Genomic DNA, 24,900 nt, shown 5'->3' with positions numbered 1-24,900 from the left:
CAGGGGACGAGCCCGGCTGCCAGCCCGCTCCTCCTCGGCTGCTGACCCGGCTCTGCCACGCACCGGGCACCGGGGCTCTGCCATGCACCAGGCACCGGGGCAGCCGCGGAGGCTCCCCGGGGCGGGCTCAGCTCAGAGGAGCCAAACCGCTCGCCTGCCGGGACAGCGCAATCCAGCTCCCCAGCCTGGGTAAGCTGCAAAAGCAAGAGGGTATTTTCGCTTGTCGCTGCAGCTGTCCGAGGGGTTTTGCTCACACAGACCTGCCGGCGTCCATTTCAAACAAACACGACTGCGCTGAAGTTTTAAGCACGGACCAAGCTTTTGAGCGCGCTTTTGCTGTTGGCAGCGCGGGACCGTGGGAGCACGCAGGCCGCGAGGTCGGGAAGCACAGCGCCGCAGGGGATGGACCCAGAGCCTGCCCTCGGTGGAAGCATCTCCACTAACCTACCGGCTCCGAGGCAGGCTTGACAGGACAGAAAAGTCTTCTCAAAACTACTACATAGAAAACCCATTTGCTATTTTTTCTGTGGTATGGTTACCCATAACTAATATTATTCAACAACAGAAGAGATTTCTTGTAAACTTCATATTTATTGATTTTTTTGGGACAAATTAGATCTTCTGAATCCCAAAGTGTACATATATATATATTTATATATAGCTTTCTCCATAGGGAAAACACATATATCAAAGGAGGAGAGACATTTCTAAAGTGCCCCTTGTTATACAGTACTGAACATGATTTCTAAGAGCATTAGCGTAAATCCAAAGTTTCTGAGCAGGAATGACAGACGTGGGGAAAGAAGGGCTGCGGTTTGCTCTTTTCCCCACAGAACAGAAAGAAGTTTGCCGACTTTAAAAAACAAACAGAAAAACCCCAAAGAAATGTTTCTGGTAGCCGTGGAAAAGGCAGATGAGAATGGGGGGACCCAAGACGTCCGGACCAGCTTACAGGCTGGCCGAGCGGGACAAGCTGTTCTTCAAGTGGAGGCTAACACTGATGAAGGGGTTCAGACAAAACAGCATTGCTGAACGCCGAGGGGGAGAGAAAAACTGGCAAAGATGCAGGACTTGTAGGTGAGCAGGGTAGTGACACCGTTACCGTTAAACCCTAAGGGACTAAAAGAAGAGGAGGTGAGCAGCATCACCTGTCCGTACAGTAAAGGCCATTAAATAATCCACCAGAAAGCTCATTCGCCTGTATCAAATGAAACGGGAACGCTTCTCTCCATCCCGTGCACTTTCTACTGTGGAAAGCACAGAGCAGCTGTATGCCTGGGTCACTGCTAGTCACCAGGACCTATCTTGGGGTAAGAAGCCAACGGGGTTAAGGTGGGAGCAGAGTTTTCAATGCAGAAAGTAAGCCGCCATGCAAAACCGCATGTAAGAAGAGCGGGACCAACCCGTGCAGGCTGATCCCGCAGCTCCTGCCAACGCGGCACACAGGGAACGACGTCGGGGGGACGGAGGGGCTCTCGGTCAACGCTCGTGTGCCGAGCCCTGCTTCCCAATCCAGGCTTTTTCTCCTTCAATAAGCTCAGCCACCCTCGACTAGAAATGAGGCTTCCGGCCTCGATTTTACTATTTGGTGAGTTGGAACAGTAAAGAAAGGCAGATAGATGCTTCCTTCCCTTCCTAACGCAGTACAGAAGGCAAATCCACGCGGTTCCTCCTAAGAAGGGAGATGACCCTGTTGCAAATACTCAGTTTTCAAGAGTTTCTGATGAGGAGCAACTGTCCTGATATCTAATGCTGACATCCGAAATACTGGCACACAAAACACAACGTCCTTGGGAAAGCACCCGCGTGTACAAGGAGACGATAAAGCCCTGGCGATTCTGCTAACCCCAGTGTTAATGGTGCACTATAAGTGAGAGCAAACGATCTGTTTAAATGTGGTTTAAGGACAGAAATCCTTAAAGATTTGTCCTTTCTGCTGTAGAAACTGTGCTAGCAACACAGGCAAGAGCTTCCTGGACTCAAGGATGCAAGGGATAAAAAAAAAAAAAAAAAGAGTTAACTACGGAGCAACCCAGGGCTTTATAAACAGATTTAATGCAATTCTCAGCCATGTCTGCTCAGAAGGCACAATCACGCTTGATCTCTGGTTGCAGTAACGACTCCTGCCTCCAGCACAGTTCAACCATAGCATGGACGGTATGGAACTGGCAAGTTTTCTTAATTAAACCTCTGCCACTGTTCACAGCAGTCCACAACCGGGCAAAAGTCCTGCTGGAGCCAACTGGCATTTTGGGCAGACTACGGATCACGTCTTCCTGTGGAAGATCTCAGCCCAAAACTGGATGTAGCCAGCCAGCACAGTGAAGGTGTGGCTGCTCGGCCCCTCCTTACCTCCCCCTCTGAACGGGCGTCACCTCCAGAGCGTACCTGGTCAGGGACCAGCAGGGACCATCCTCCCATCCTGCCCCAAGGAAAACATCCGCTGGCTACAGCAGGAATTTTGCCTGCATTAAGGACTGCGGAGTGTTTGTTTTTAAAAAGAGAGGAAGACGGAAAAGAGATCATTAATAGCAGTACTACACACAAAACGGTGCAAGGACCAGAATATTCAGTCAGCAATGAAACACGTCCTAAGCAACCTCCCAGGCAGGCGGGCAAGCACCCGCAGAGCCAAACGATATCCCTCCTCTCGTGACTCCGTGGGAGTTTGCCACCGACTTCAGTGAGATCTGACCTAACCACCGGAAAGGATGCACAAGAGGGTCACTTAGGATGAGGGGTTGTTCTTTGGTGCACGTCTCACTGTAGTCTGTAAGACACAAGTTATACATCCTGATCTCCTGGAATATACCGTTATCCCATACAAGACTAGAATTTTTTTTCCCCCCAAAGAAAAAAAGATGTCAAAACTGCTTGCACTTTGGAAGATAGCACATGCACATTTATCCCTTTTCTAATCCACTGACTCCCACGCTAAAAGGGGGTCAGTTCAGGAACAAACTAACAAAGAAAAGTAACCCATGCAGCAAATCTACTTAATTTCTGTTGGTCTTCTTGTCCCAGGTTCTGCTCTATCAGACCAGATAAACATATTGCAAGTTGCCAGCACAAAATATCTGCCTCTGCAAAACAAAAACGAACCCAAGAAACCTGGGGGCTTGGGACTGGCAGGAGGAATCCTGAAAGGGGGAGTGCCATGCACAGAGATCTGCAAAATCAATTATTGCATCAGCAAAACCAAGCCAAAACAAAAAACAAAACCCCCAAAAAACCATCCAAACAAAACATTGTCAACCATTAAAATAATAAAAAACATTATTTTTTTGACATAGCTATAAAAATCAAGTCATTTATAAAACTGCCACAAATGAAGTCCAGTTGTGTATTCTTTTTCCTTTTATTAGACAGGACAGAGAATTTCCTTAAAATGCCATAACAAGTCACAGTGATTTTAGATGGTTTTTTGAAATGTAATATATTGACGGGAAATACCTTTAACATGGTTTAACTTTTTTTTTTTTTGTCACTGTATAAGTACCCTGGTCCACCAAACCATCTGTCTTAAAGTTTCTTGTTTAGAGAGGACACTCTGTCTTCTTCCTCCAAAAATGAATTTTGTCTAATAATCCTGCAAAATAATCAACCTTACAAAAGGCCTTCTTCAAATGTTATATTTATATATATATGTATATACATATATATACACACACATACACACATATATATAAATATAGACTTCTATGATTTTTTTTCCCATTCTACGCAACGTCTCAATAAAGAGATCAGCAATTTTTATTCTACAAAGAAGCAACACATAAAAGGGGAAAATTAAAGTCTTAAGAACATCATATCCATATTTCACTGATTACACATAAAAGGAAAAAAAATCACCATGAACAACTGTCTTTGAAGTTTTCTCAGATTAGCAAAATTCAAGTGCAGAGAGGCCCCGGCTCTCGCTGCCAGCGGCAGGCTGGTTACTGGGCGGCTGAGGACAGCCCAGCCCGGCGTCCTGCCACTCGGCGCTTTCTGCACTTTCCTCCTGCGGAGTCGGACGTGGTTGGAATGTATGGAGTTTCGGAAAGTTTCCCAACAAAGACCTTGCCGTCGGACGATCCCCTCTAGGCCAGCTTCAGTGTGCTCACTGGGAATGATGGCATGGTTACCATAGTCACCGGATTTAGGACCGTTTGCCCAACTAACTGTGGGTGATGGACAACTTGGGTTCCTACAGCAGGCTTGGCCATCACCGCTTGCTGGCCAAGGTTTGTGGTTCCGTTCACTTGCTGGTGCGAGATCGTGTGAGCAATATGGCTCACCACGGGCTGGCTGACGGCCACGGGCTGAGGGTAGATGGGCAGCTGCTGGCCGAGGTGGGCCATGTGGTTGATGGTGGCTGGGTGCACAGTGATGTGGCCGATAGGCTGAGCAGCAGTGGTAAGTTGCACAGGGCTGGACGTGGAAGGTGCAATGTGAGCAATGTGCTTGGTCTGTGGACCCTGAATCACGTGGTTGACAGTCTGAATGACCGAAGCGTGGGTAGTGGCGGTGTGGGCAATAACAGTCGATTGCACTGTCGAAGCCGCCACGATGTGAGTCTGTGCAGGGACGATCGCCTGCGGCTGGACCAGTGCTTGCGTCTGGATGGGAGGCTGTGCGTGGGCTGGGGTTTGTTTCTGCTGGATGGACAGGTGCTGAGGCAGAACCGCCGGGTGGTGGGAAGCAGCGTTTGAAGGGACGGCTTTCAGGAGCTCTGGGTGCTGGCGCTGGGTTAGTTTTGGTAACGAGTTCACTGGCCTGTCATCTTCCATGTCTTCATCCATGTTGTCTTCACCCTCTGGAAAAAACGAAAGGAAGAAACTCCCATAAAAAAGAAAGCAGAGCACGAACTGGACTAACCAGCCTCCCTACAAGGCAGCACAGGCGGAAGAGACGACAGCAGGAGGAGTCACCGAACTACAGGCAGGCAGCATCGCATCGCACGGCACGGCACGGCACGGCACGGCACGGCAGGCTCCACCGAGCCCCAGTGGGGCGGCACACCCCTCTCCTCCCTGCCTGTGGGCCAAGGACCCGGAGCCAGGCAGACATGACTAGCTCGAAGCCCCAGCTAGAGAGGGGTGCTCACAACAGGCTGAGAGATCCCGCTCGGCAGGCAAGGGAAGCACCGTGAGCAGAGGCAGGCGGAGAGCAGCTGGGCTGAACTCCGTCTGGGCTGAGGAGGGCTCCGTCTGGGAAGAAGAATAGGGTTTCCTTTCCTGTCCAGTTGTTCCACCGATCGGTACCACCCCTTCTGCTCCCAGAGCAGGCAGGAAACAGCCATGGAGAAACATGGCAGCAAGTTCCTCGTCTGGTTCTGGAAAATGGACTCTCGTCCAGGCCATGAACTAACGAAGTAACGCAGGAATGTGCTGACCCTGTGGAGATCAGGAAGACGAGCAGGGCACCTTGCACTGCCTGCTCTAAAGCCAGCCATGCAGTTGAGATTAAAAATCTCAGAAGATAGAGAAGCAGCAGGAAAACCAGGGAAGACACTTCCCTTTTGCAAGCGCTGTGGTTAGTAGTAGCTTGAAGCGATCATTTTCAGCAGAGGCCAGCTGGAGAGGTGAACGGCTGACACGCCTATTGACAAAGCACTCCTACTCTCAACTTCCATCAGCCTACACTCGGAGTCTGCGAGTATGCTCAAAGGTGACGAGCCCGATTACAAGCCTGAATGAACCAGAAAGCTCAGGTTTTCCCTTCCTGGAACCCGCTGTAGCGTCTGCCTGGAGTGCCAAGAGCAAATGCTGTCGCGATTTGAAGGAACTGCTGCAAACGGTTACGGACTGCTACAGCCTCCCCATCTCTGGATAGCAAAGCACTGTACATCCACGGACTGCCTATTCTTCCTGCTGCAGATCACTGGTATGGAGAAAAGCATGCACTCTCCTATCTCACAAAAACTTCCTACTGGGAACAGCACGCCAGATATTCATTAGTACCATTTCATCTTCACTGTGAATCCTTTTCACGCAACGTGAAGGCTCATTAAGTCGTTCAAATGCTCTGGTGATCCTTCCTGCACCAATTCCTTCTTCTCTACGTGGCTGAACACCCTCCCACATCCACGCACAAATACATGAGGATGCTCATACACCACCCAGTTCTAGCGAGCGGGGAAGCATAGCTGTGCAAGAGGAAAACTAAGTTTTGAAAGCAGGGAGCTCCATGTGAGGTATGAGCAGATTGAATGTGCAAACCTGCACTTTGCACCTACTTAACGTTGATGCACGATTTTCAGTTTACTTTACACAAGCGGCAGTGTATTATTAGGCCAACATCAACGATTACAAAACACTTGAAAACCTTTAAATTCATTCTGAATGTAAAGAAACCTTGATGGTGCTAAATGAAGATGCCCACCACCAGTATGTAACTGTGTCGGTGACATACAGTGATGATGACAAGAAAAGAGTAATTACGGGTACCTGATGCTGTCGAGGTAGATGCCTGGTCATCCTCTGGCTGAACTGTCTGTCGAATAATTCTGTCAATCTCCAAGATGTCCATCCACTGGCTCAACTCATTCTTCAACTCTGCCAGTCGCTGCTGGGTAGCAATCTTCTCTCTTGCCAGCCGCTCCATCTCATGTTCATATTCTTTTTCCTTTCTCTTTAAAGTCTAAAGACAGAAGGAAGAAAAAGAAATGAAGGGAGAACAAAGACAACTATAATCTACACTAACTTGGTCACTCCCGTGTCCATAGCTGGTTTTCTTTTATTACCAGTTATGCTGGTGTAAAACATGTCCAGATATAGTTATGCCTTTCAAATTCAGGCAGAAAGGGAAAGGACAAGAGCTGGCCACGAAAACCTAAAGGGTTACTTTGGCCAACTGCTTTCTGCCTTCTGAAGGAAAACTGATGAGCCTCCAAAATTGAAATGCTTAACCACGTCAGGTGTGAGTCCCTTCAACTCCAGGGGTAAATTTAAAGCCTAAAGCTCCTCAGGAAAAGCTGTAAGGCTTTCTCTCTGAAGAAAAAGTATTTCTGCCACTCTAAAGACAGAAAATGAAATCTTCTTCCTGCATTCTTCCCTTTTCCCTCTAACCTCCCCAACAAAACTAAAAAATTAGGAACCAGGAGTGCTGAACTATGGCTATGACTCATATCTGTAACGTGGAAGCCAGACCCTTCCCAGCACAGCACTTCCACCCTGCTGACGTCCCAAGCTAAACACAGGACAGTGACGGTACGTGTGTGCAAACGCTGGCAAGAAAGAACCTCCGTAAGGACACCAACAAACGACTCATGGACGCAGAGCGCTCGCGGACCATGAAGCAGCCTGTCCGAGGTCCCAGACAGGTATTTGTTGGAGGTGCAGCAATATAAACCTGGACTCTCTGCTTCAGTCCAAGCGAGCTCCTTGTTGCACTTCAGCATCGGTTTAGAGCGACAGGGGTCAGTACTCAGCTCCCAACATCGGCCTCACTTCACCTGCCTTGTGAAATATTTGAAGGGGATCAGGGCTTATCGCAGTCTGGTGGGAAGGTGCAAAGGGAGGGAAATGGGTGCAGTTCCCCCGATCGCCAGGCGAGAGGACACGAGACCGCTGTCAGTTAGCCACTCGGAGAGCGGGGCTATGGAGTTTTTCCTACATACATCTACTCCCAAGCCCCCCTAGGGAAAGGAAGCATCTACACAGAGAGCAGTGCTCCTGCACAGCAACGGACTGCTGGCCCACGGCTTGAGAAAGGTGGAAAAGCCCCACATCCTTGCACAAAGACAGAAACCTTGCGCAGAAAACTCTGCTCTTATGCGGGAAGGTAAAACCACAGACCTATTGAAGTATTTCAAAAACAAGGTGCATAGGAAGAGATAGTATCTTTTACTAAACCAACTGACAGTAGTTGGGGGAAAAAAGACAAGCTTCGGGCACTCAAGCCCAAGTAGGTCTACACAAAATCACGGGCATTTCTGTAACCATCACATAAATCATGGAGGGGGAACTTTTACATGGTCAGAAGAAAAGAAAAAGCACAAGTACTAATTACCTTCTGAGCAACACACACCACACTAAGAGCTCCTGACCTAGAAGAGATGGCTAAGAGCCGACAATACCCTGCGTCACGGGGGAAATCCTGAAGTCAAATGCGAAGGAACAGTATATGTTCTCCTCTTCTGCTAATGCCCGCTCAGTGTCGGAAATCTGATCGGTTCATGGGCAGGGACGAGATGCTGCGCTGGCCAGCACAGTACACAAAAACACCAAACGCTACCCAGTACTATTAATGGGAAATATAAACCACACAGATCTGATGGGGATCAATTATTGAGCAGTGCAGCAGAAAAAGGATAACTGATCTTCACAAAAGGTACTGTTTTATGAGATTTTAAGCCACTAGTGTAGCACTGAATAGCAACAGGACAGAGAACCTGTCCCCCAGCCCAGGTCAGCACTTACTATAAGCATAAAAGAGACAAAATAAGTGAAATCTGCAAACCCACGAACAGCCTGTCCATTTTCTAAAGTTAAGTTTCGCCATTAGGGACCTAAATCACATACACACTTCTGAAAATACCAGCTATACAGAGCCTGCACAGATGCTCTTTTTCACTCACTGCTGGCAAGCACTGAATTTAAAAGCAAACCTTACACTTAGCAGAGCGGCAGAGGATCAGACTCATGATCTTCTGAATACGTGCTCTTTATTTCTCTCTCAAGTTCTCCAGGACACTGCAATCAGAACCTGACCTCATTCATTTCAATGGTTCTGCTGGTCTTTTATCTCAAAAGTTAGCCAGGAATAACTTTAAAGCCTGTTCAGCCAGGCCTTTAATTCAGCCTAAGCCAACACAATGACTAGGGTAGTTCCTGCCACCTTCATATAGAAAAGTAAAATGAAAAAAAAAAAAAAAGGGGGGTACCTTTGTCCTGATAATAACAAAAAAAGGAATTATTTTTAAAATGGCCAAACAACGCATATTAGCAGGGCACAATCATTCCAGATGTGTAAATGGAGACAGCTCCTCTTAACGAGGCTTTTGCTTTGCCTCCCGGCACAGCTGGCTTTAGCTCAGCTAAAAGCCTCTCGAAACGGACACTTTTCAGGCAAAGGGGGCAGTTTTGTCCCTCTCGCTGTTTCTTAAACCGCAAGCAGGCAGCAGATATGCCAACTCCTCAATACCAAAGTTTTATACTGGGAAACCCCAGCAGACCTGTAGCCTACAGCAGCGAGAGGAGTTACTGGGACAGGAGGTGTCCGCAGCAGGGAAGGTCTTGGGTGCAGGAGACGCAGGTAAGCGGGGACAGGGTCTCCCGAGTCCTGGCTCTGCACCGGTGCTCGCTTCTAGCCTGGAGATGGCGTGTAGATCCATACATGGCAGAAGCCAAAATCCATATGCTAGTTTTAAAGTCTCTTATCCTACTGAGTGCGGCCGAAGCACTTTGCCTGACCCAGAAAATACGGTTGTGCTGTGTGTGCTTTGATTTCCCTGCAGCCGAAGGGGGGGGGAGGGTGGGACACAGAGGGCAAAGCTAAGGCAATGAGGAAGGTGCACACTCCCGTGCTCAGGTTTAAATATGCAAGAAGAGAACTCGTCTGAGTGTCATCTTCTTTACTCTCTAATCAGGAAAGAAGCAAGCAGGAGAAAGCCTGAGACTAAAATCACTGCATACGGACACAAGCCCGGCCCCTCTCTGCAGCATTTCTCTCCAAGCACGTTCTCCATGCGGTTACTGACAGGGCACGGTAACGAAAGGACAGAATACAGTAACACAGCTTTCCAGGAAGTGCAAGAAAGAAATCCATGCAGCCTCAGCACCCGTATCATGCACAGCACAAGCATATTCAAGCAGATTTGGCTTCCTTCCCTGCTGCGAGAGAAGACTCCCAGCACCAGGGGAAAGCACGACTATAAGATATGGGCAGGGCAGCTGGTAATTAGTTACAAAACTTTTAATTACTGAAAAGGCAGGCGAACGTTTAGCAAGCAGCAGGACAAGTCTCCCAGCGAGCGGGGCCAGGGAGCTCGCTCTGTCGCTCTCTGGGTGCTCCACTCCTCCAGCACAGGCTTGGGGCCGTGGCACTGCTCCAAGCCCGGCCCTGTGGGCTCTGCCTCCCTCCGCGCTGCCAGCAGCCCCAGCCCTCCCCGTGCTGGGAATCGGCTTGACGGGGTGCCAGCTCCCGGCAGCCACTTGCCCGCGACCACACACTCCTCCTGGGGCTCCTGCAAACGGCCCCCCCGGCCAGCGTGCTCGCAGGCTGGGTGCTCTCCAAGGGAAGCTGCTGGGGAGGCTGGAGGAGCAGATGGGCTGGAGTCTCTGCTGGCACCGGTAATCTTTCAAAAACTATTCTAGGATGCAATCCACTGTGGATCGCTTCGTAAAGACATATCTCCTGGCTGAGCTGCTACTTGGCCTCATAATGAACTGGGTGTGATTAACCGGAGCCTTCCTCCCTCTCCAGCAGCTCCCCTCCGAGCACTGCCCCGCTCTCTGCGGGCACCGGCCTCGCAGGGCACAGCCCCGTCCCAGGCTCCGCAGGGGCTGCGTGCGTGCCCGCCCTGCGTTTGAAGGCGAGCCTGGGAGCAGGAACAGACCCTGACCCACTGGCCCCTGCGCTTATCTCCCGCAGGAACCTGCTGGAGAGGGGACAGGGAGCAGGGACCTTCTTGCCTTTGTACTTCTTCCCACCGGCGGCCAGTATGAAGAGGGTGGGTGCACGTCTCCCTGTGCCCTCCCTGACCGGCAGCCCCTTGGACGACCGCTGCCTAGTGTCTGCCCGTCGACAGGTTATTTTCTGCAAATCATCCTGCCCACATCAGGTGCCAGGTCTTCCCATCAGTCAGTAAAGTCCACAGCGACAGCCAAACCTTAGTCATTCTGACTTTGCTCGCTTACCTACTCCCAAACAGAAAACACCTGTAGAGGCACATGCTGGCCTCCAGTATATTTTTTCTAAAACAGGAATTTCTTACAACAGCAGCAGTATCACAATGGATCCTACGCAATACCAAAAAGAAAAAAAAAAAAAAAGTCACAACAGTTTTAAAATAGGAAGCAACTACATAGACACTTCTTTCACCAAACCTTTGGGATCTTCCAACAGAACTGGCACATAAGGCTAGAGTTGAAATGGGCAGAGGGAACCCTGAATGAAAGAATGAAATTTCAATAAAAGGAATTCATACAAATGCCCAACCACAGGTCTTTCAAGGTCTGAAGTTTCATTAAGGCAAAGGCATGTGTGCCCGGGACAGCGACAGGTCGGTAACTGCCATCCGACCCACTTCCCCGGCCGCCGCTCCTACTAGGAGCTGTGGGGAATGGCAGTGGCGAGGGCTCCGATACAGTGCTGGTACCTGGGATGATGATTAAGCCGTCTGCCAAGATCCTGAAGGACACACATCCCCAGGTTTGACCCCAGACTGAAGACTCAAGCCCTTGTTCCTGAATTCCCTCCCCAGAAGACGCTGCTTTCCTTTGCACTGTCTTGCTGTTTCTCTCAGGACGTGGTCCCTGCAGCCAGGGACAGGTCTGGAGCCCCCACGCTCCTGGAAGTCACTACTTTAAGGATGGTTGCACCAAAAGGTGAGAAATCCCAAGCAGAGTTCAAACGAAACGGCTTTGCCCCTCAGAGTAGGAAACTAGGTAGCAGGCAAGCGGGCTCACCAAAACGCGCCTTTGCCATTGCCGATATTGGCAGATGTAACCGAGGCAGCCGGAGTCCCTCCTCCCAAGGTTAAGCTGAATCTGAAACACTACAATATTAAAAAAAACCAAACCACCCCAACCCTGTAATTGTAATCAATCAACCAAAAATTCCTGCCACACACCAAGCAGCTCAACAAGCACAGGACCACCAGCAGACTCCTTCCTCATCGCAGCAGTCCCTTTACCCAGGGTGACAGGACAAGCACTTGCGAGACAATACGGGCTCGAGGGCAGCTGTGGTCTAGCAGGAGCCCATGGTTGGCAAGCCCTGTGTCCAGGCTTGGAGTTCCTATTCCAGTGCTGACCTTGCAGCTAGACTTCAAATGTTGTTGTTCAAACCCTCCCTTCTGTATCTGCTGCAGCTTCAGGCTGGGAGATGCTAGGAGAGATGAAAACCTGTGTGATTTCAAAGTTTATCTGCCTTTGAATTATCTGAATGTGAAACAATTACAAAATATCCAGCTGAGTTTTCTCCTGATAGGCAGTTATGTGCTTTATGAGTTTTATGCTTAGCCTAGATTCACGTTATGTCATGGACTTAGTCCCTGCGAGGATGAGGACCTGTGCACATCCAGGGAAAACGCTGGGGCAAAGCCTGCTGCGTGGGCGAGCACTCCCACCGCCCAGGCTCTCACCGTGCACAGGTCCCTCCCCGCGCGCCGTGCAACGCTGCAATTCGGGAAGTGTTCACCAACCTCACGGAGCCGGTCGGATCAGACCCAGTGCCCCCTCCTTCTTCTGCACCTAGCCAGCGTCGCTGCCGCCCCACGCGTCTGCGTTCAACCACAGAAGCAGCACACAGACGGGATCACGCCTGCAGCTGCCTGGTGTGAACTCCTTCACTTAACCTGGTTCATGAAATACCGATCCTGCTTCTTCATGGTGGAAGAGTCGCTGAAGTTATCTGCATTTCCATTTTCCCACCTGCCTCAGAGAGTGGCGAGGATCGATTGGCACTGGGAGCTGCAGACCCCCGGAAAAGGCAAAGCGTAGCCATCCGCAGTTTCGGTTCTCTGTTCTGTACAAAGCAGCAGGGCTCTCACAGCCCAAAGCCGGTGAGACTGCATTTGAGCACAACCCATGTGTACCAAAGAAGGCAGCATGATTTCCGCCAGCTCAACAGACGCCCACCCCCCCGAGACTGCTCTTTTCCGAGCAACAAACTTCAGCACAGACCCTTCTCCTTATGTTTGTGCAGTGATGGCTGTAGGATTTCTTTTTTTAATGTTAAGAAATTGGAAGCCTTGGTTACCCAGGCAACTTTTACTCTGCAGTGTAAGGAAGCTACAGTGAGAATCACAACTTCAAAACCAATTTGTTTTTCACTTGCATGCACTTAACAAAATTCCACAAAAGCGTCTCTTGAAAGAGCCAGTAAACCCTGACCCTGCTGTGGGGGAAGCTGATCTACTCCAGGAAGAAACCATGGATTTCCTCATTTTCATGTGAATCCATCCATGGCTTTTGACAGTTGGGAAGTTTTGCAAATCAGCTGCCGGCTCCAGTGAAAACAGTTGATCATTTCACTCCAAACATTTACAGTTCTCGCAGTTTAACTCCTAACCACAAGTGAAATAGGGAGCCGAGCCCAAATAAAGTGCAAGGTAATTGTTTGCTGCAGGGATCGGTATCCCTGCAAGATATATATAATATAAAATATTATTTCCCACGGAAAACATGCCTGATTTTGAAGCTGAGAGCAAGTCCTTTGCTTGGCAATGCCTGCAGAGGACCAAGGGCCTGGGACCCGGCTCTGACCATAACCCTCTCCAGCACAGTTGCCATCCGCACTGTGCAGAGCGGCCGCTGCTACCGCACGCAGGTGGGAACGGTGACAAGGAAACAAGGGCACTGGTGAAGAGTCCCTTCGTCTTGTATTTAATCAGCAGTGACCAAATTAAAATCCATACGTGGGTTTGCTTTTGTTCTCTGTGAGTATCTGATTTTCCTCCTCTACACATAGCTGTCAGCTTCAAAGCAGCCTTTACCCACATGGATTATTAAAGCAAGACCAGCACAACTGCAGTGACAGCAAACACCCGATGCAATACCAGTTGTAACATTTTGCTCCTTTGTGCCCATTCTTCTCCCTGTTTCAGAGCTGCTATGTGGTCCTTGTGTGCATCCCACTTGCCATTATTTGGTAAACAAACCAGAAACAAACTACTGGTGTCGCTACGCAGCAATAGTCATTTGTCACTGTAAAGAATTTTCCATTTTATAGCTGGCTGTAATTAAATTGCTTATTCTTATGTCAAGATTGAAAATAATGCCCCCCATGCTTTCTCTACGCTTGCCTCAAGAATAATGCTAGCCCCGTAGTTGGCATCAGTGAGGTTTAAAAGGTCTTATTAAAAAGCTCCCCTTATAAACATTATATTAGCAATTTAAAAACGCACTTTCAATTATGAGCTTTTCCAAAAGCGTATTTCAGCTGTTGTGTTCTATTACATGGCGTTCACTGATTAAAAATTCCTCATCAATGAGCAATCATGAAAGTGATTTGCAATTTTGAACCAGATTCTTTAACTCTTTGCTACTGGGATCACAGCCGCTGCAGCAAACCAGGAGCTGCTGGGCCAGGGGAGGTCCCCGAGCAGCAATCCCACCTGCAGGACCTCCCCGCGATTCAGCACAGACTCGACCCGGCCGCTCAGGCTTTCCACTGCCGTACGGAGTTTCGATTCCTGTATATAATGGGAAAAAAGCTAAATCCTAAGAAAAGCATCTTATCCTTGCAGGGACTGCCACGCTGCAACATGTCTACAGCACCGAGTAGTCTACCAGCCTGTCTCCACTAATGCTGCAACCAGAAACATCAGAGAACAGCGGGGTGCTGAGGAACGTGCCGTCCCCAAACAGCCCCAGCCCCCAAGACGCTGTTGGCAGAGGTGCCACACTCACCTGCAGCACTTTGGGGTTTTGCACTAGTTGTATCAATTTTGGGCATTCCTACTTTGAATCGTGCTAAATTTTCTATGAAGTTCTTCAGGTGCGACGAGCAGTTTGTTTAAAGCCCAGCACCTAGAGAAATCTCTTGCCTCAACTCAACCCAACAAGCTGCGATGAAGGAGAGCCCACGAAAGCGGGGAAACCGGGAGCCGGCTCCTCCCATGGCATCAGGCCGGTGTCCCCAGCCTCCGCAGCGAGCGTGCGCAGCAGCGGCGGCCGCCTGCGCTGGCAAAGGTGACGGCACCCACCGGAGCCTGCCTGTGAAGGACCCGCTCCTGCGCCCTGGACCTCTGGGACCTCCTGGACCTGAGCTCCTGCCGAGGCCCCTCAGTCTGCGGAAAGCAGCACCGGGCAGGATCAGGCCATCAGCAGAGGTAATGGTGGTACCTCTCCTTCTGCTTGTGTGAAACCCCGGCTGGTTGCCACGGGAACCAAAGCCATGGTTTCCATGGTAACTGCTTCATTCGGCTGGCTCTTGGAGATGAAATCCTGCAGCGGTGCTGGATGCACCAGCCTGGTACCACCGACGGGAAAATACAGGTCGCGGCACAACAGTACCACCACAGCGACTGACGTAGCTGCCGCACCGCTCTCCCAGGGCAGAAGCGGCTCGCCCGCGCACGCCGCCCCACCAAAATCACCCACGTGCAGCTACGCCCAGCCCGTTTGTACTACAGCAGGACTTCCGTGGGTTTTCCCGAGAGCCTTTGCTCAGCATAGGATTACGGTCTTGCTTTCCCCAGATACGATGCAAAATCACCACTCCGAGATGTGAACGCGAAGTGCTCAACACGGGGGGAAACGTGGGGGGGTCCTGCGGATCGTGAGAAGTGACGGCTTGTGTGTTGAGGCTGGGGAGGAGCACAACAAGGACTTTACGCTACCACTGTTTGTGCACCGATTTCAGCCTCCTAAGCTCTCAAAGCTAACACTTTACACGAGCACCAAAACCAAAATAAAACTTGCAAGGTGAAACAGAGTCCATCCCACGCTACTCGTAGGTCTCACCACCAGCACCCTGCAGCAGGCCGATCCGATCCCATGCACGGCTGCTACCCTGTAGATCCTTCAAAGGAGACGAGGCAGCCTGCAGTGTGGCGTGAACCCCTGGGTGCAGGTCTGCCCGCACGTCTCGGACCCGACGGGTCGTTTGCCAGCAGCCTCGTGACCCGGCTCTTCCATGTGTTTAACCCCCGGACAAGGAAGGCAGCCAAAGAGCACTGTCATATTCTGGGAGGTGACTTCACCCTCATAGGCATGCAGCAAGCACGGTGCCTTCAGGAAATGAGCAAGTTGTTTGCTGCAGAGGCTGCACCAGCTTTTCTGCAAGTACAAGAGAAGCGTGCCGGGCAGGGGCTTGTCATCGTCGCATTTTTGTGCGCCCACCACTGTTCAATCTAGTCGCAAGGGCAGAGATGGATATCTAGGTAGAAATACTTCACAGAATAGGAAATCTGCCTGGAGCAGAGAAATCATGGGAAAATGAGAATGTGCATTGTTACTTACATTTATTATTTGCACACTGTTAGCACTTAAGATTCCTGATAAAAAAAGACACCGGGCCATAACCTCTGGAACAAAAATACAGCTGAAACAAGGCTATTTGCGCTGGCCTGGCAGATCTAAGAGGACCCAGCCTCCTGAAGCACCGCTCTCTGGATGGAGTGCAAACAGTTACTAGGGTAGAGGGTAGGAAGAATCCAAATCAGGAAGACAAAGAATAAATTCAGAAAAAAAACCCAAAAAAAAAAAAGCAGCAAATGACTGGAACACACAGTACAAACACAAACCAGGGAAAGGCACAGCCATGCCCAGGGCCAATCACCAAAACCACGCTGGCTTCTACCAGTTTAGCAGATCTGTTTTATTCCTTGACATGACTTTCAAGATTAAGGGAAATCCAGTGTTAAAAAAAAAAAAAGTATTATTTGCAATGACAAGGTGTTAAGTTTGGTTGAGTGTTTTCCTTTTTTATTTTTTTTAATAATCTCTGTCATTCCAGAACTAAGTGAGACATTTTCAATGATGCTAACGGATTCCAGATGCCCAAAATACCCCAAAATACTATGGTGTTTGTTATTTGGAAAATTATCCCAAACAAATCATTTTAATCTGTTTGGTGTGGGAAATGTGTCTCTGGTATAACTGTAATAATTTTCTGCAAGCAAAAATAAAGCGCGTTGCATTGCAATGAGCGATTATTATTAATGACACAACTGTGGGATGCGGGACCCTTGCAAGCTTTCCTGAGCCTACGTGACGATGTACAGACAGCAGTTCTGGAGGGCGGCAAGCAGTTACGCGTTAGAGCTACAGCCAGATCTCTTACTGCTAGAGATGAGGAGGAGATTAATGTGCAGACACATTATCGCTACATCTACTTGCTGCAGTATTCTTGTATTTTTCTTGGAGGCATCTCACAGCGGCTGCTGGGGGAGACAAAGCAGAGTTTTGGATGGGCCCCGGGTACGGCACTCCCTTTTGTCATATTCCTACAAATCTGGCTCAGCCAACGGGCGAGATGCACCAGTGAGCTGTGCATCAGAACACGAACGCTGCCAAGGCTTTGAGCGGCTGCCCAGGGGAGCACGTAGGGGAGGGCTTCGCCTGGGAGAGGAGCACACCTCCCAAAACACAGTTTTGGCAGTTGACGGGGGTCCCGACAACTGTGAGCTCCGAGAGAACCACCCTCCGCAGCAGACGAGGACCACCACTCCACCGCACGCGCACCGCAGCAGTGGGTCTGGGAGGCTGAAGTCCTGGTGACTCAGAGAAGGATGCCGATCCTCCCGCACCACCTCTCTTCCCTGTTTCTCCATGCTTGTAAGGAGGTCAGTGCCAGTTACTCACATCCCGATGGCTCCACCTACGGCCCACGGAGCAGATCTGGGTCACCAGAGGATTTCTATCGACCTACCTCCCTTATTGTTATGGCCACAGCAGCAGCGGGAGGACCTAAAACCCAGTTGTTAAATACAAACCGATGCCGGCACCTGTGCAAGGCCATGAATCAAAGCCGTGCACTTGAGTGAAAATCTTTGCCTCTGTGCTAAAGGGTTGAGGGCTGCAAGCGCCGGCTGGCGCAGCAGCTGCGGTGCCCACCGTGCCTGCACACCGCCAGTTCTCGGACTCCCTGCCGCTGCTCATGAAGGTGGTCCCAAGGCTGAAGCTCCTCCGCACGGTACAGCACGCCCCGCCGGGCTGAGAGACTGCCTTAGAGAAGGTAAAGCCCCATGAAGTTCTTAAATATGAAGTGACAGGAAGGTGCCAGCTGCTGGGGACGATGAGCTCTGAATCACGACACACACTGCTCTGAAAGAGCAGAATATGGCAAGAATCGACCAGCTTTCTGCACACCCACCCAACCTGCGCAACATTAACATCACTGCCGAATGTCTGTGGAATGAAATCAATCTTCTTTTGGAGACACTTTCCACTCAAAGACCTCAGGGCTTGTGGGAAGAAGAGCAAAATAAAAGTTGCTCTTTCTAATGCTAAATGCAGCCCTCAGGGAGCCAGTTCCTGTTTTCCAAAAATACAAATAGAGTGAATAATCAGGTACCTGCCCAACAGACAGCACCCAGCTCACACCTACTTTGTACAGGACAACAGGTCACCCACCGTCTATCTTCCTCTTTCCACCAGAGTCATAAAATTCAAAGACATAATTTTCCCTAAATGCTGTCTCAAGTTGACCTGAGCAGCCTCATTATTCAGATCAAGAAGTATCTCAGCATGACAGGACCAACAGTCCCTACCTGACACCCTCATTATCGGACTGCGGACGGTATTTTCTCCTATGGGTGCTACACTGGCTGTCCCTGAATGAACACTGTGTCCCCAAGGGGGATTTAAGAAAACAGTAAGAATTCCACAGTGGAAGGGACATTCTAAACTGAAACTTGATATAGTACTTTAATTCATAATGACGTAAAAGATGAGTAAGACAGCTAACAGAAAAAGAAACTGGAAAAAAAAAATCCATTTTTTCTGGTTTGTTTCATTGATGCCCATGTTAACATCCTGTGCAGAAGCAGCTTCACTGATTCACCAGGTCACCCAGCTTCCCACAGCCTGCACCCGTCTTCCCCACAGTGACAGCAACGAGAAAGAGACAAAAAAGAAGTCCCAGCTGCACACAGAAAAGTGTTCGGATAAACCCACAAGAACTGGCAGGGCAAGTCCAAGGCACAGGCAGGATCAGAGTAACTTAATTTTCGATAAACAACAAGTGAGACAGGGATCCTTGTAAAAATCTTACTCATATTTCCACATCCTCCAAAGCATGTTTTATCACTATTTCTATCACATCAGTCACACCGACACGACAACAGGAGATTAAGCTGATACCAACTTCCTGCTGCTGTATGACAGACAGTTTCAAAATCCCCCTCATTTATTATTTTGTAGTTGACAATGTCTAGCAAGGCTGCCACCGACATCTACAACAGCAAAGCACTGTATAACGTGGGCTGAACTCTGCTGCACTTAGGCACATGCAATGATTACTGTTTTCTTGCAACTATTTGTAATGTTAATCGGTTGGTAACTACTTCCCTGTAATTTTAAAGAGTATCAACACACACCTCTGCTGCTGCTAACAAGAACAGGAATCCAAACTACCCTCGTACCTTGTGCCATGGGGCCCCGACCCTTTCCCTATCAGGCTCTTGGGGAAGAGCAAAAACACAAACCAAACCGCAGTTCTCATGTCAGTGAGGTTTTTTTGTGTGTTTGGGGGTTTTGCCTTGTTTTAAAGGTGGGTGACTTCTGCAATATTATACATAAAATAGAGCCCATTCAGTCAAGCTGTACTCAGCACTGCTTTCGTCACGTCACGTGCACCCTCTTCTCTCCCGTGCCTGCTCGGCGACAACCAGTACAAGCAACGGCACCCAAACAGGCTACACCACCACCATCACTTCGAAACCCCGTGCTGTGCTCCACTTACAGGTCGTTTTGGTTTTTACAACCTTGAGTGCTTTTTAAACTACTACTTAAATGACAGCAGTATGATAGATGTAGATTCTCTAACAATTAAAAAGACACGTACAAGATTTATAATTCTGTTTACCCTTTCCAAACTCTCGTGTATGAGTCACAAGTGAGACACGGTTTAAAAAAAAAAAAAAAAAAAAAAAATCACCATCCCTTTTGGCAAAGGTTAAGAAACAGCTTCCACTCACTCAACAAGGTTCAAACCCTGGGCATTTTTTAACAGTCTATTAAACACATTTTGTGGCCTCTCCTGCAAATAAAAATCCACTGACTGCTCTCCAGACAGAGCCTCCCTTCAGGCAGATCATGCCGCAGCTGGGCAGGGATGGCAGAGGATTTGATTCGAGACGTCCGCAGCTGCCTGGGAGCCCACATCAGTTTTGGCGGGCGTGCCAGCTCCAGCACCAAACCCTCTGATTCAAGAAGGGAATCCCACGTTTCTTCTACTCAACGACCGTGCACGTTATCCAAAGGGAAAACGATGTCAGTGCTACTGCGTGCTAAGCACAGTCCCAGGCTGCATGCTGGAAGCTGCTGAAACATGCCTGACAGTGGCAACTCTGGCTGGCTGGCTCAGACTGGCACGCTGAGTGCCAAGGGACTGGAAGCTCTCTGAGCATCCCCCGGCTTCTCAGGTTGAGCACCCCATCTCCCATATCGATGCAGCCCCATGTCATGCCTCTGAAGCCAAAATCAATTCTTCAATGACTCCATTAAGGGCAGGAACTAGACTCTGCACTTGCTGTGCACAAACAACTCCCACTGACTCCAGTGGAAGACCAGCCCTACATCCTAATTCTTACCCATTTCGTTTGCTTTACTTTACTACACACTATTTTTTTTAAAGGTCTTATTTCTCATCACTTTCTGAAATCTACAGATGACACCATGTCGCATGACCACAGCCTATTGTTGCTAGAAGCCTTTATTATTGGCAATGAAATTCAGGCTAATTAGACAAGGTAGAACCAATTGATCGGGTCGGGTAAACAACATGAAGAAGCACTGCTTGGCACGTGAGTGCTGTTCACATGAAGGAGGCACTGAAAGTACTAATGGACCCAGTTCTTACTAGGCAAGTTTTATAGAAGATAAGTATATTTGCCTAGTAGCCAGCACAGAATAAAAAAACCAACAGTTACAGCTATACTTTTCAAGGTGGGGAACTTAATTGCATTCAGCATCACAGTCTGGCTTAGGCATTTTGATCAATAATCCAGCCACTACAGTGCTTGAATGTAAATGAGCTCTGTTCTTTATCCAAGAGCAAATGCTAACATCAGATGTGTGGGTTTTCTGTCTGCGGTACGGTATCTCCCTACATCAGGAACTGGCATGTTTACAGTGTCCTCCTTTACCCATGTGACACCTAAAAATCCTAACTTCAGCATTACCATGGGACTTTAAAAATCCACTGGTCTTGTTCTGGTCCTCTACACTAGACAAGGATGAATTATTGTGTTCATGCACTGATGAAGCCACCAATAAATAAAACCAAACCAAAAGAAGAAGAGATGCTGTGGTTATTAACAGGAAAATTTAACAAATGTGAAAAAGGTATCTGGTCTGTTCACATGTCCACAAGATCAGCTTAAAAAGGACAGACAAAGGATTTCTTACCAGCACTATCTAGGCATCCTTGGATGGTACTTTGTATACATTCTGCCCTTGAGGGAGTCAATTTTGTGGTTTATTGTTGGCCTAGATGGGAAACAGCACCATTTTTAGGTGCACAGCGTGTTGCTTCAGGCAGCTTGAAAAGCCAAAAGAGGCTAGGCAAGGATAACCAATTTAAACATCTCATATGAACAATTAGCATGACTGACAAGCCCAGGTAAGTCAGTTCACGATGGGTTTCTGCTCCTGGCAGGAGGTCAGGAATCAGCTCTGTAATTTATTGTTTGTCTTACACAGCAACCTGTGCTCTCAGCTTAGTCGGTGCCTGTTGAGAACGTACCGCACCGACAGGAGAGGTGGCAGAAGAGCTCACGCTGCAAACAGTGGTGACGAAGGAGGAAGCAGGCACAAGGAAAGTCAAAATAACCAACGTGCTAACGGTGAAAAACTGAAACGGTCTCCTGCACCAAAGTACAATGACGGATGTTGACATGTCCTCTACTGCAGGATTATGGGGTTTTGTTTCCGAAGGGACAGAGTCCGTTCTCCTGCCTAGGATAATCACTTCTCCCTTAATGCCTGCTTCACACCTGCACCCATGGTCTGAGTTTGCTGAACTACTATTTTTCTTTCCATCTGACAATGATCTGAGACCTATGAACTTCTGTCCTTGCTTTAACTTCAGTCTAAAGCAGTTACATATGACAAAGGAAAATAACATCGATCTGGACAGCGGTGACCTAGCCAGCAGGTCAGCTGAGGCCACGGGACGGCCAAGGGAAGCCAGTTCAGCTGCGGAAGCCCACGTTCGTGATCATATGAGGAAATCAGGCACGCTGCCCTCAAAATGAACAATGCAGTAATGTACTTGGGAATCTAAAGAGATGTCAACTACCTTGACTCTGGTACACCACAATTTTTTTTTAGCATGAACCTTTTTTTTTTAACTCCCGAGAAAGGCATCAGACCCCGGAAACTGTAAGGTGCTGCTCCCGCTCCCTGCGAGGAGCCGGGAGGGAGCTGCAGCCCGGCACCCGCCCCAGCCTTGGAAGGGGAAGATTTCCATCATGAAGATGAAGACTATTTTGCCTTGGTAAAATACCTCTCTGGCTAGCTGGTCTACAGTTCAAGTGACAGCAAGAGGCCTGCAGCCTGTTCACACAAGCACTCTTGTGACTTGTAAATGGCTTTGCCACTCACTTATACATTTCTCTAAGTGCATGCAACCAGGAAAATCAAAAGATTGGTTTGCAACAAAAATTTATCTGGCTGATTACCGGGAAGACTACAGGCATGGCCCAAGAGGCAAGTTTTCAGCCAGTGTCAGTCAGTGGTGTTGCTCCAATACCCGTCAAGTCAGCGGGACGTGGGGTACAATGCCAACCCCAGCTCCCGGGGCAGAAAGAACTTCTACCCTTCTTGAGGCAATAGAGGATTTCTAATACGACCGATTTGTCCTAAGTTCATCACAGCTATTTTCTACCTCTAACACTACAAGCAGCAAGGAGGACTGGTAAATGACTTCTCTGAATTTGTAAGCAAAGTGGATTTCTTAAACAGAGCAAATACTCCCCTGCAGGACTACGGCCCAACATCTACCCCCACAGAGCATCCCCCCCAAGGCTTCTGCCAGTCTCTAAGCAGCACACGCAGCAGTTGGGATCGCAGCGGTGCCCCGCTTCGCAAACTTCAAAGGATTTTACTCTTTGCCTCTTGCAGGCCCTGGGAAGCTCAGCTTTGTCTCATATTTTGTCAGCACGTTGTTATTTAGTCAGCCTTTGACTCCGGTTGTAGTGGGGAAACTGGCAAACAAGCAGGACCTGCTCCGTGATCTGGACTCTGCCGGGCTGCGGCTGCGCTGCGCGCGAGCTGTCTCATTTTGGCTGTCCCGACGTCACCTGGTGAGCGAATCGCCTGGATGTCGTCTTACACTAAATACGCAATAGAAAATAACCCCTGCAGCTGGAAGGTGTTCAGGAAGCATAGCGACAGGCAGTTTGAGAACACAGAAAGTGTCTTGCTTAAGGGCTTCAATTAGCTTCCAACTAAGACGATTACCACATTTCCTAGGGGGCAAGGAATCCTTCAAAGAGAATCAAGTCAAAACACCCAGCTGCACGGACGTCCTGGCCGCGAACTGTGCCTGACGTCTTCCGCGCAGGGCTCCGCTCCCTGCCCACCCCAGCAGCACCTTCTCCAGCACAAGCGCGGCGCAGTGCGATTCCCTCTCGCGGCGTGGCTCTCCGGCGAGGCGACAGCCTTGTCCTGCCTGCTGGGGGACGCTGCTTTGGCGGCGGGAGCTGGCCTGCCCCAGCCGAGGGGACGGGGCTCTGCTCTCTCAAACCAAACAGCATTTCCTTCCCGCTGCGTTTTTTTTCCACGTCACTTCACGCATCTTAGAAACTTTCCGGAGGCCTCTAGCATTTTCACTCATGTTTTGCAAGGAGGAAAGCAAAGAACGAAGGGCGAGGTGGCCCGCGTAACAAACGCGCTTCGTCACAGGCTCTGCTGCTTGGGCCCCGAGCCCACCCCGCTGCCCTGACCCACAGGGACAACTCCCTCAGCCCAGAGCCACGCAGGACAGCCTACACCGCCCAGAACCGAATCACCATTTAAAAGGATTATTAACTTCCAGCTGCGTTCAGCCTAATTTCCTTTGTGCAACAATGTGTTTAATTGCAGAGATTCTAATTTACTGTTGCAGAGCACAAGCCCAACTCTAAGGGTAAATTAAAATGACAGCTCTGTGGGACCTTCGGAATTTAACTTTCTGACTTATCTGATTTGATGCAGATACAAATATTTAAATCCAGCCAAGGAAACAAACAGCCTGTTTCTAAGAAGTTCCAGCTGGAATGGGGAAAAAGGATTTTGCAGGAAGAGAGGCTGCAGCAATTAGCGCACCGTCATACTCCTTGCGGGCACAGATCAGCTACGCAGAGCTTCAGGGCCGGCACGCCGCCTTCTTCCTCTGCAGGACTCATTTGGGTTTGGTTTTTTCCCCTTTAGTGAAAAACTACTTTGCTATATTGAGAATAAGAGGTTTTATTTTTAAATCTCCTTTGTACAATTGCCCTGTTCTCTGTTCAAGTGAGAGAGGGAAGCACCAAGCCTGTCACGTGAAACACACCGAGTCTGGTGCGCGATTTGCTGCCAAGAAGGCAATGTTTCTTTTGTTTTTTCTTGTAATCATGACCAACTCTGTGCTCCTGTCTGCAGATCAGGCTGGGATTCATCTCACCCCCCCTTAGCTGCAAGGGGTGTCCCAGCCCAGCCCACGGTCCCACCTACGCTCTCTGTAACCCCTGGGACCGGCGAGCGTCATCTGCAGGCCGTTCATCCCATCCCCACACCGATGCACGTTATTTTTGTTGAGACAGATCAAAGCCAAATTCAAACTGAATTAAAAAAAAATTAAAAAAAAAAAAAGTTTTGAACTCTGAAAATTTCAAATCAGATTTCCAATAATCTGTTTTTTTCAGGCAAATAAACAGAGCACTCAAATTTTTAGCACATCCCGTGATTCAGACGCAGACCCACGGCGAAGCCGCTGCCAAGGAAAACACTCTGCTTTCAGGATACTCCCTGCCGCTTGCGGACTCGAGCGAGCAGCCGCCGGAGACGCTCTCGCCGCCCCGTGAGAGGCGAAGAAGGCGAGGCGCCGCGAGCAGCGGAC

At 49.2% G+C, this 24,900-nt stretch overlaps 1 protein-coding gene across 4 annotated transcripts in view; it reads right to left on the bottom strand.

The window, feature by feature from the left end:
- Positions 1-3,334: 3,334 nt before the first annotated feature.
- MNT (MAX network transcriptional repressor) overlaps positions 3,335-24,900 on the bottom strand; it is a 46,858-nt gene continuing 25,292 nt past the window's right edge. For all 4 annotated transcript variants that reach the window (XM_075517726.1, XM_075517725.1, XM_075517728.1 and 1 more), the window contains 2 exons: positions 6,432-6,624; positions 3,335-4,798 (listed from right to left, as the gene is read on the bottom strand). In XM_075517726.1, the coding sequence (XP_075373841.1) occupies positions 4,083-4,798; positions 6,432-6,624 (909 nt within the window). In that variant the 3' untranslated portion in view covers positions 3,335-4,082. The remainder of the gene's footprint in view (positions 4,799-6,431; positions 6,625-24,900) is intronic.

Source organism: Mycteria americana, chromosome 15 (assembly GCF_035582795.1).
Source record: "Mycteria americana isolate JAX WOST 10 ecotype Jacksonville Zoo and Gardens chromosome 15, USCA_MyAme_1.0, whole genome shotgun sequence".
Classification (NCBI taxonomy): domain Eukaryota; kingdom Metazoa; phylum Chordata; class Aves; order Ciconiiformes; family Ciconiidae; genus Mycteria; species Mycteria americana.
The sequence above is the reverse complement of the archived record's forward strand: the minus strand, read 5'-3'. Positions and strand labels throughout refer to the sequence as shown.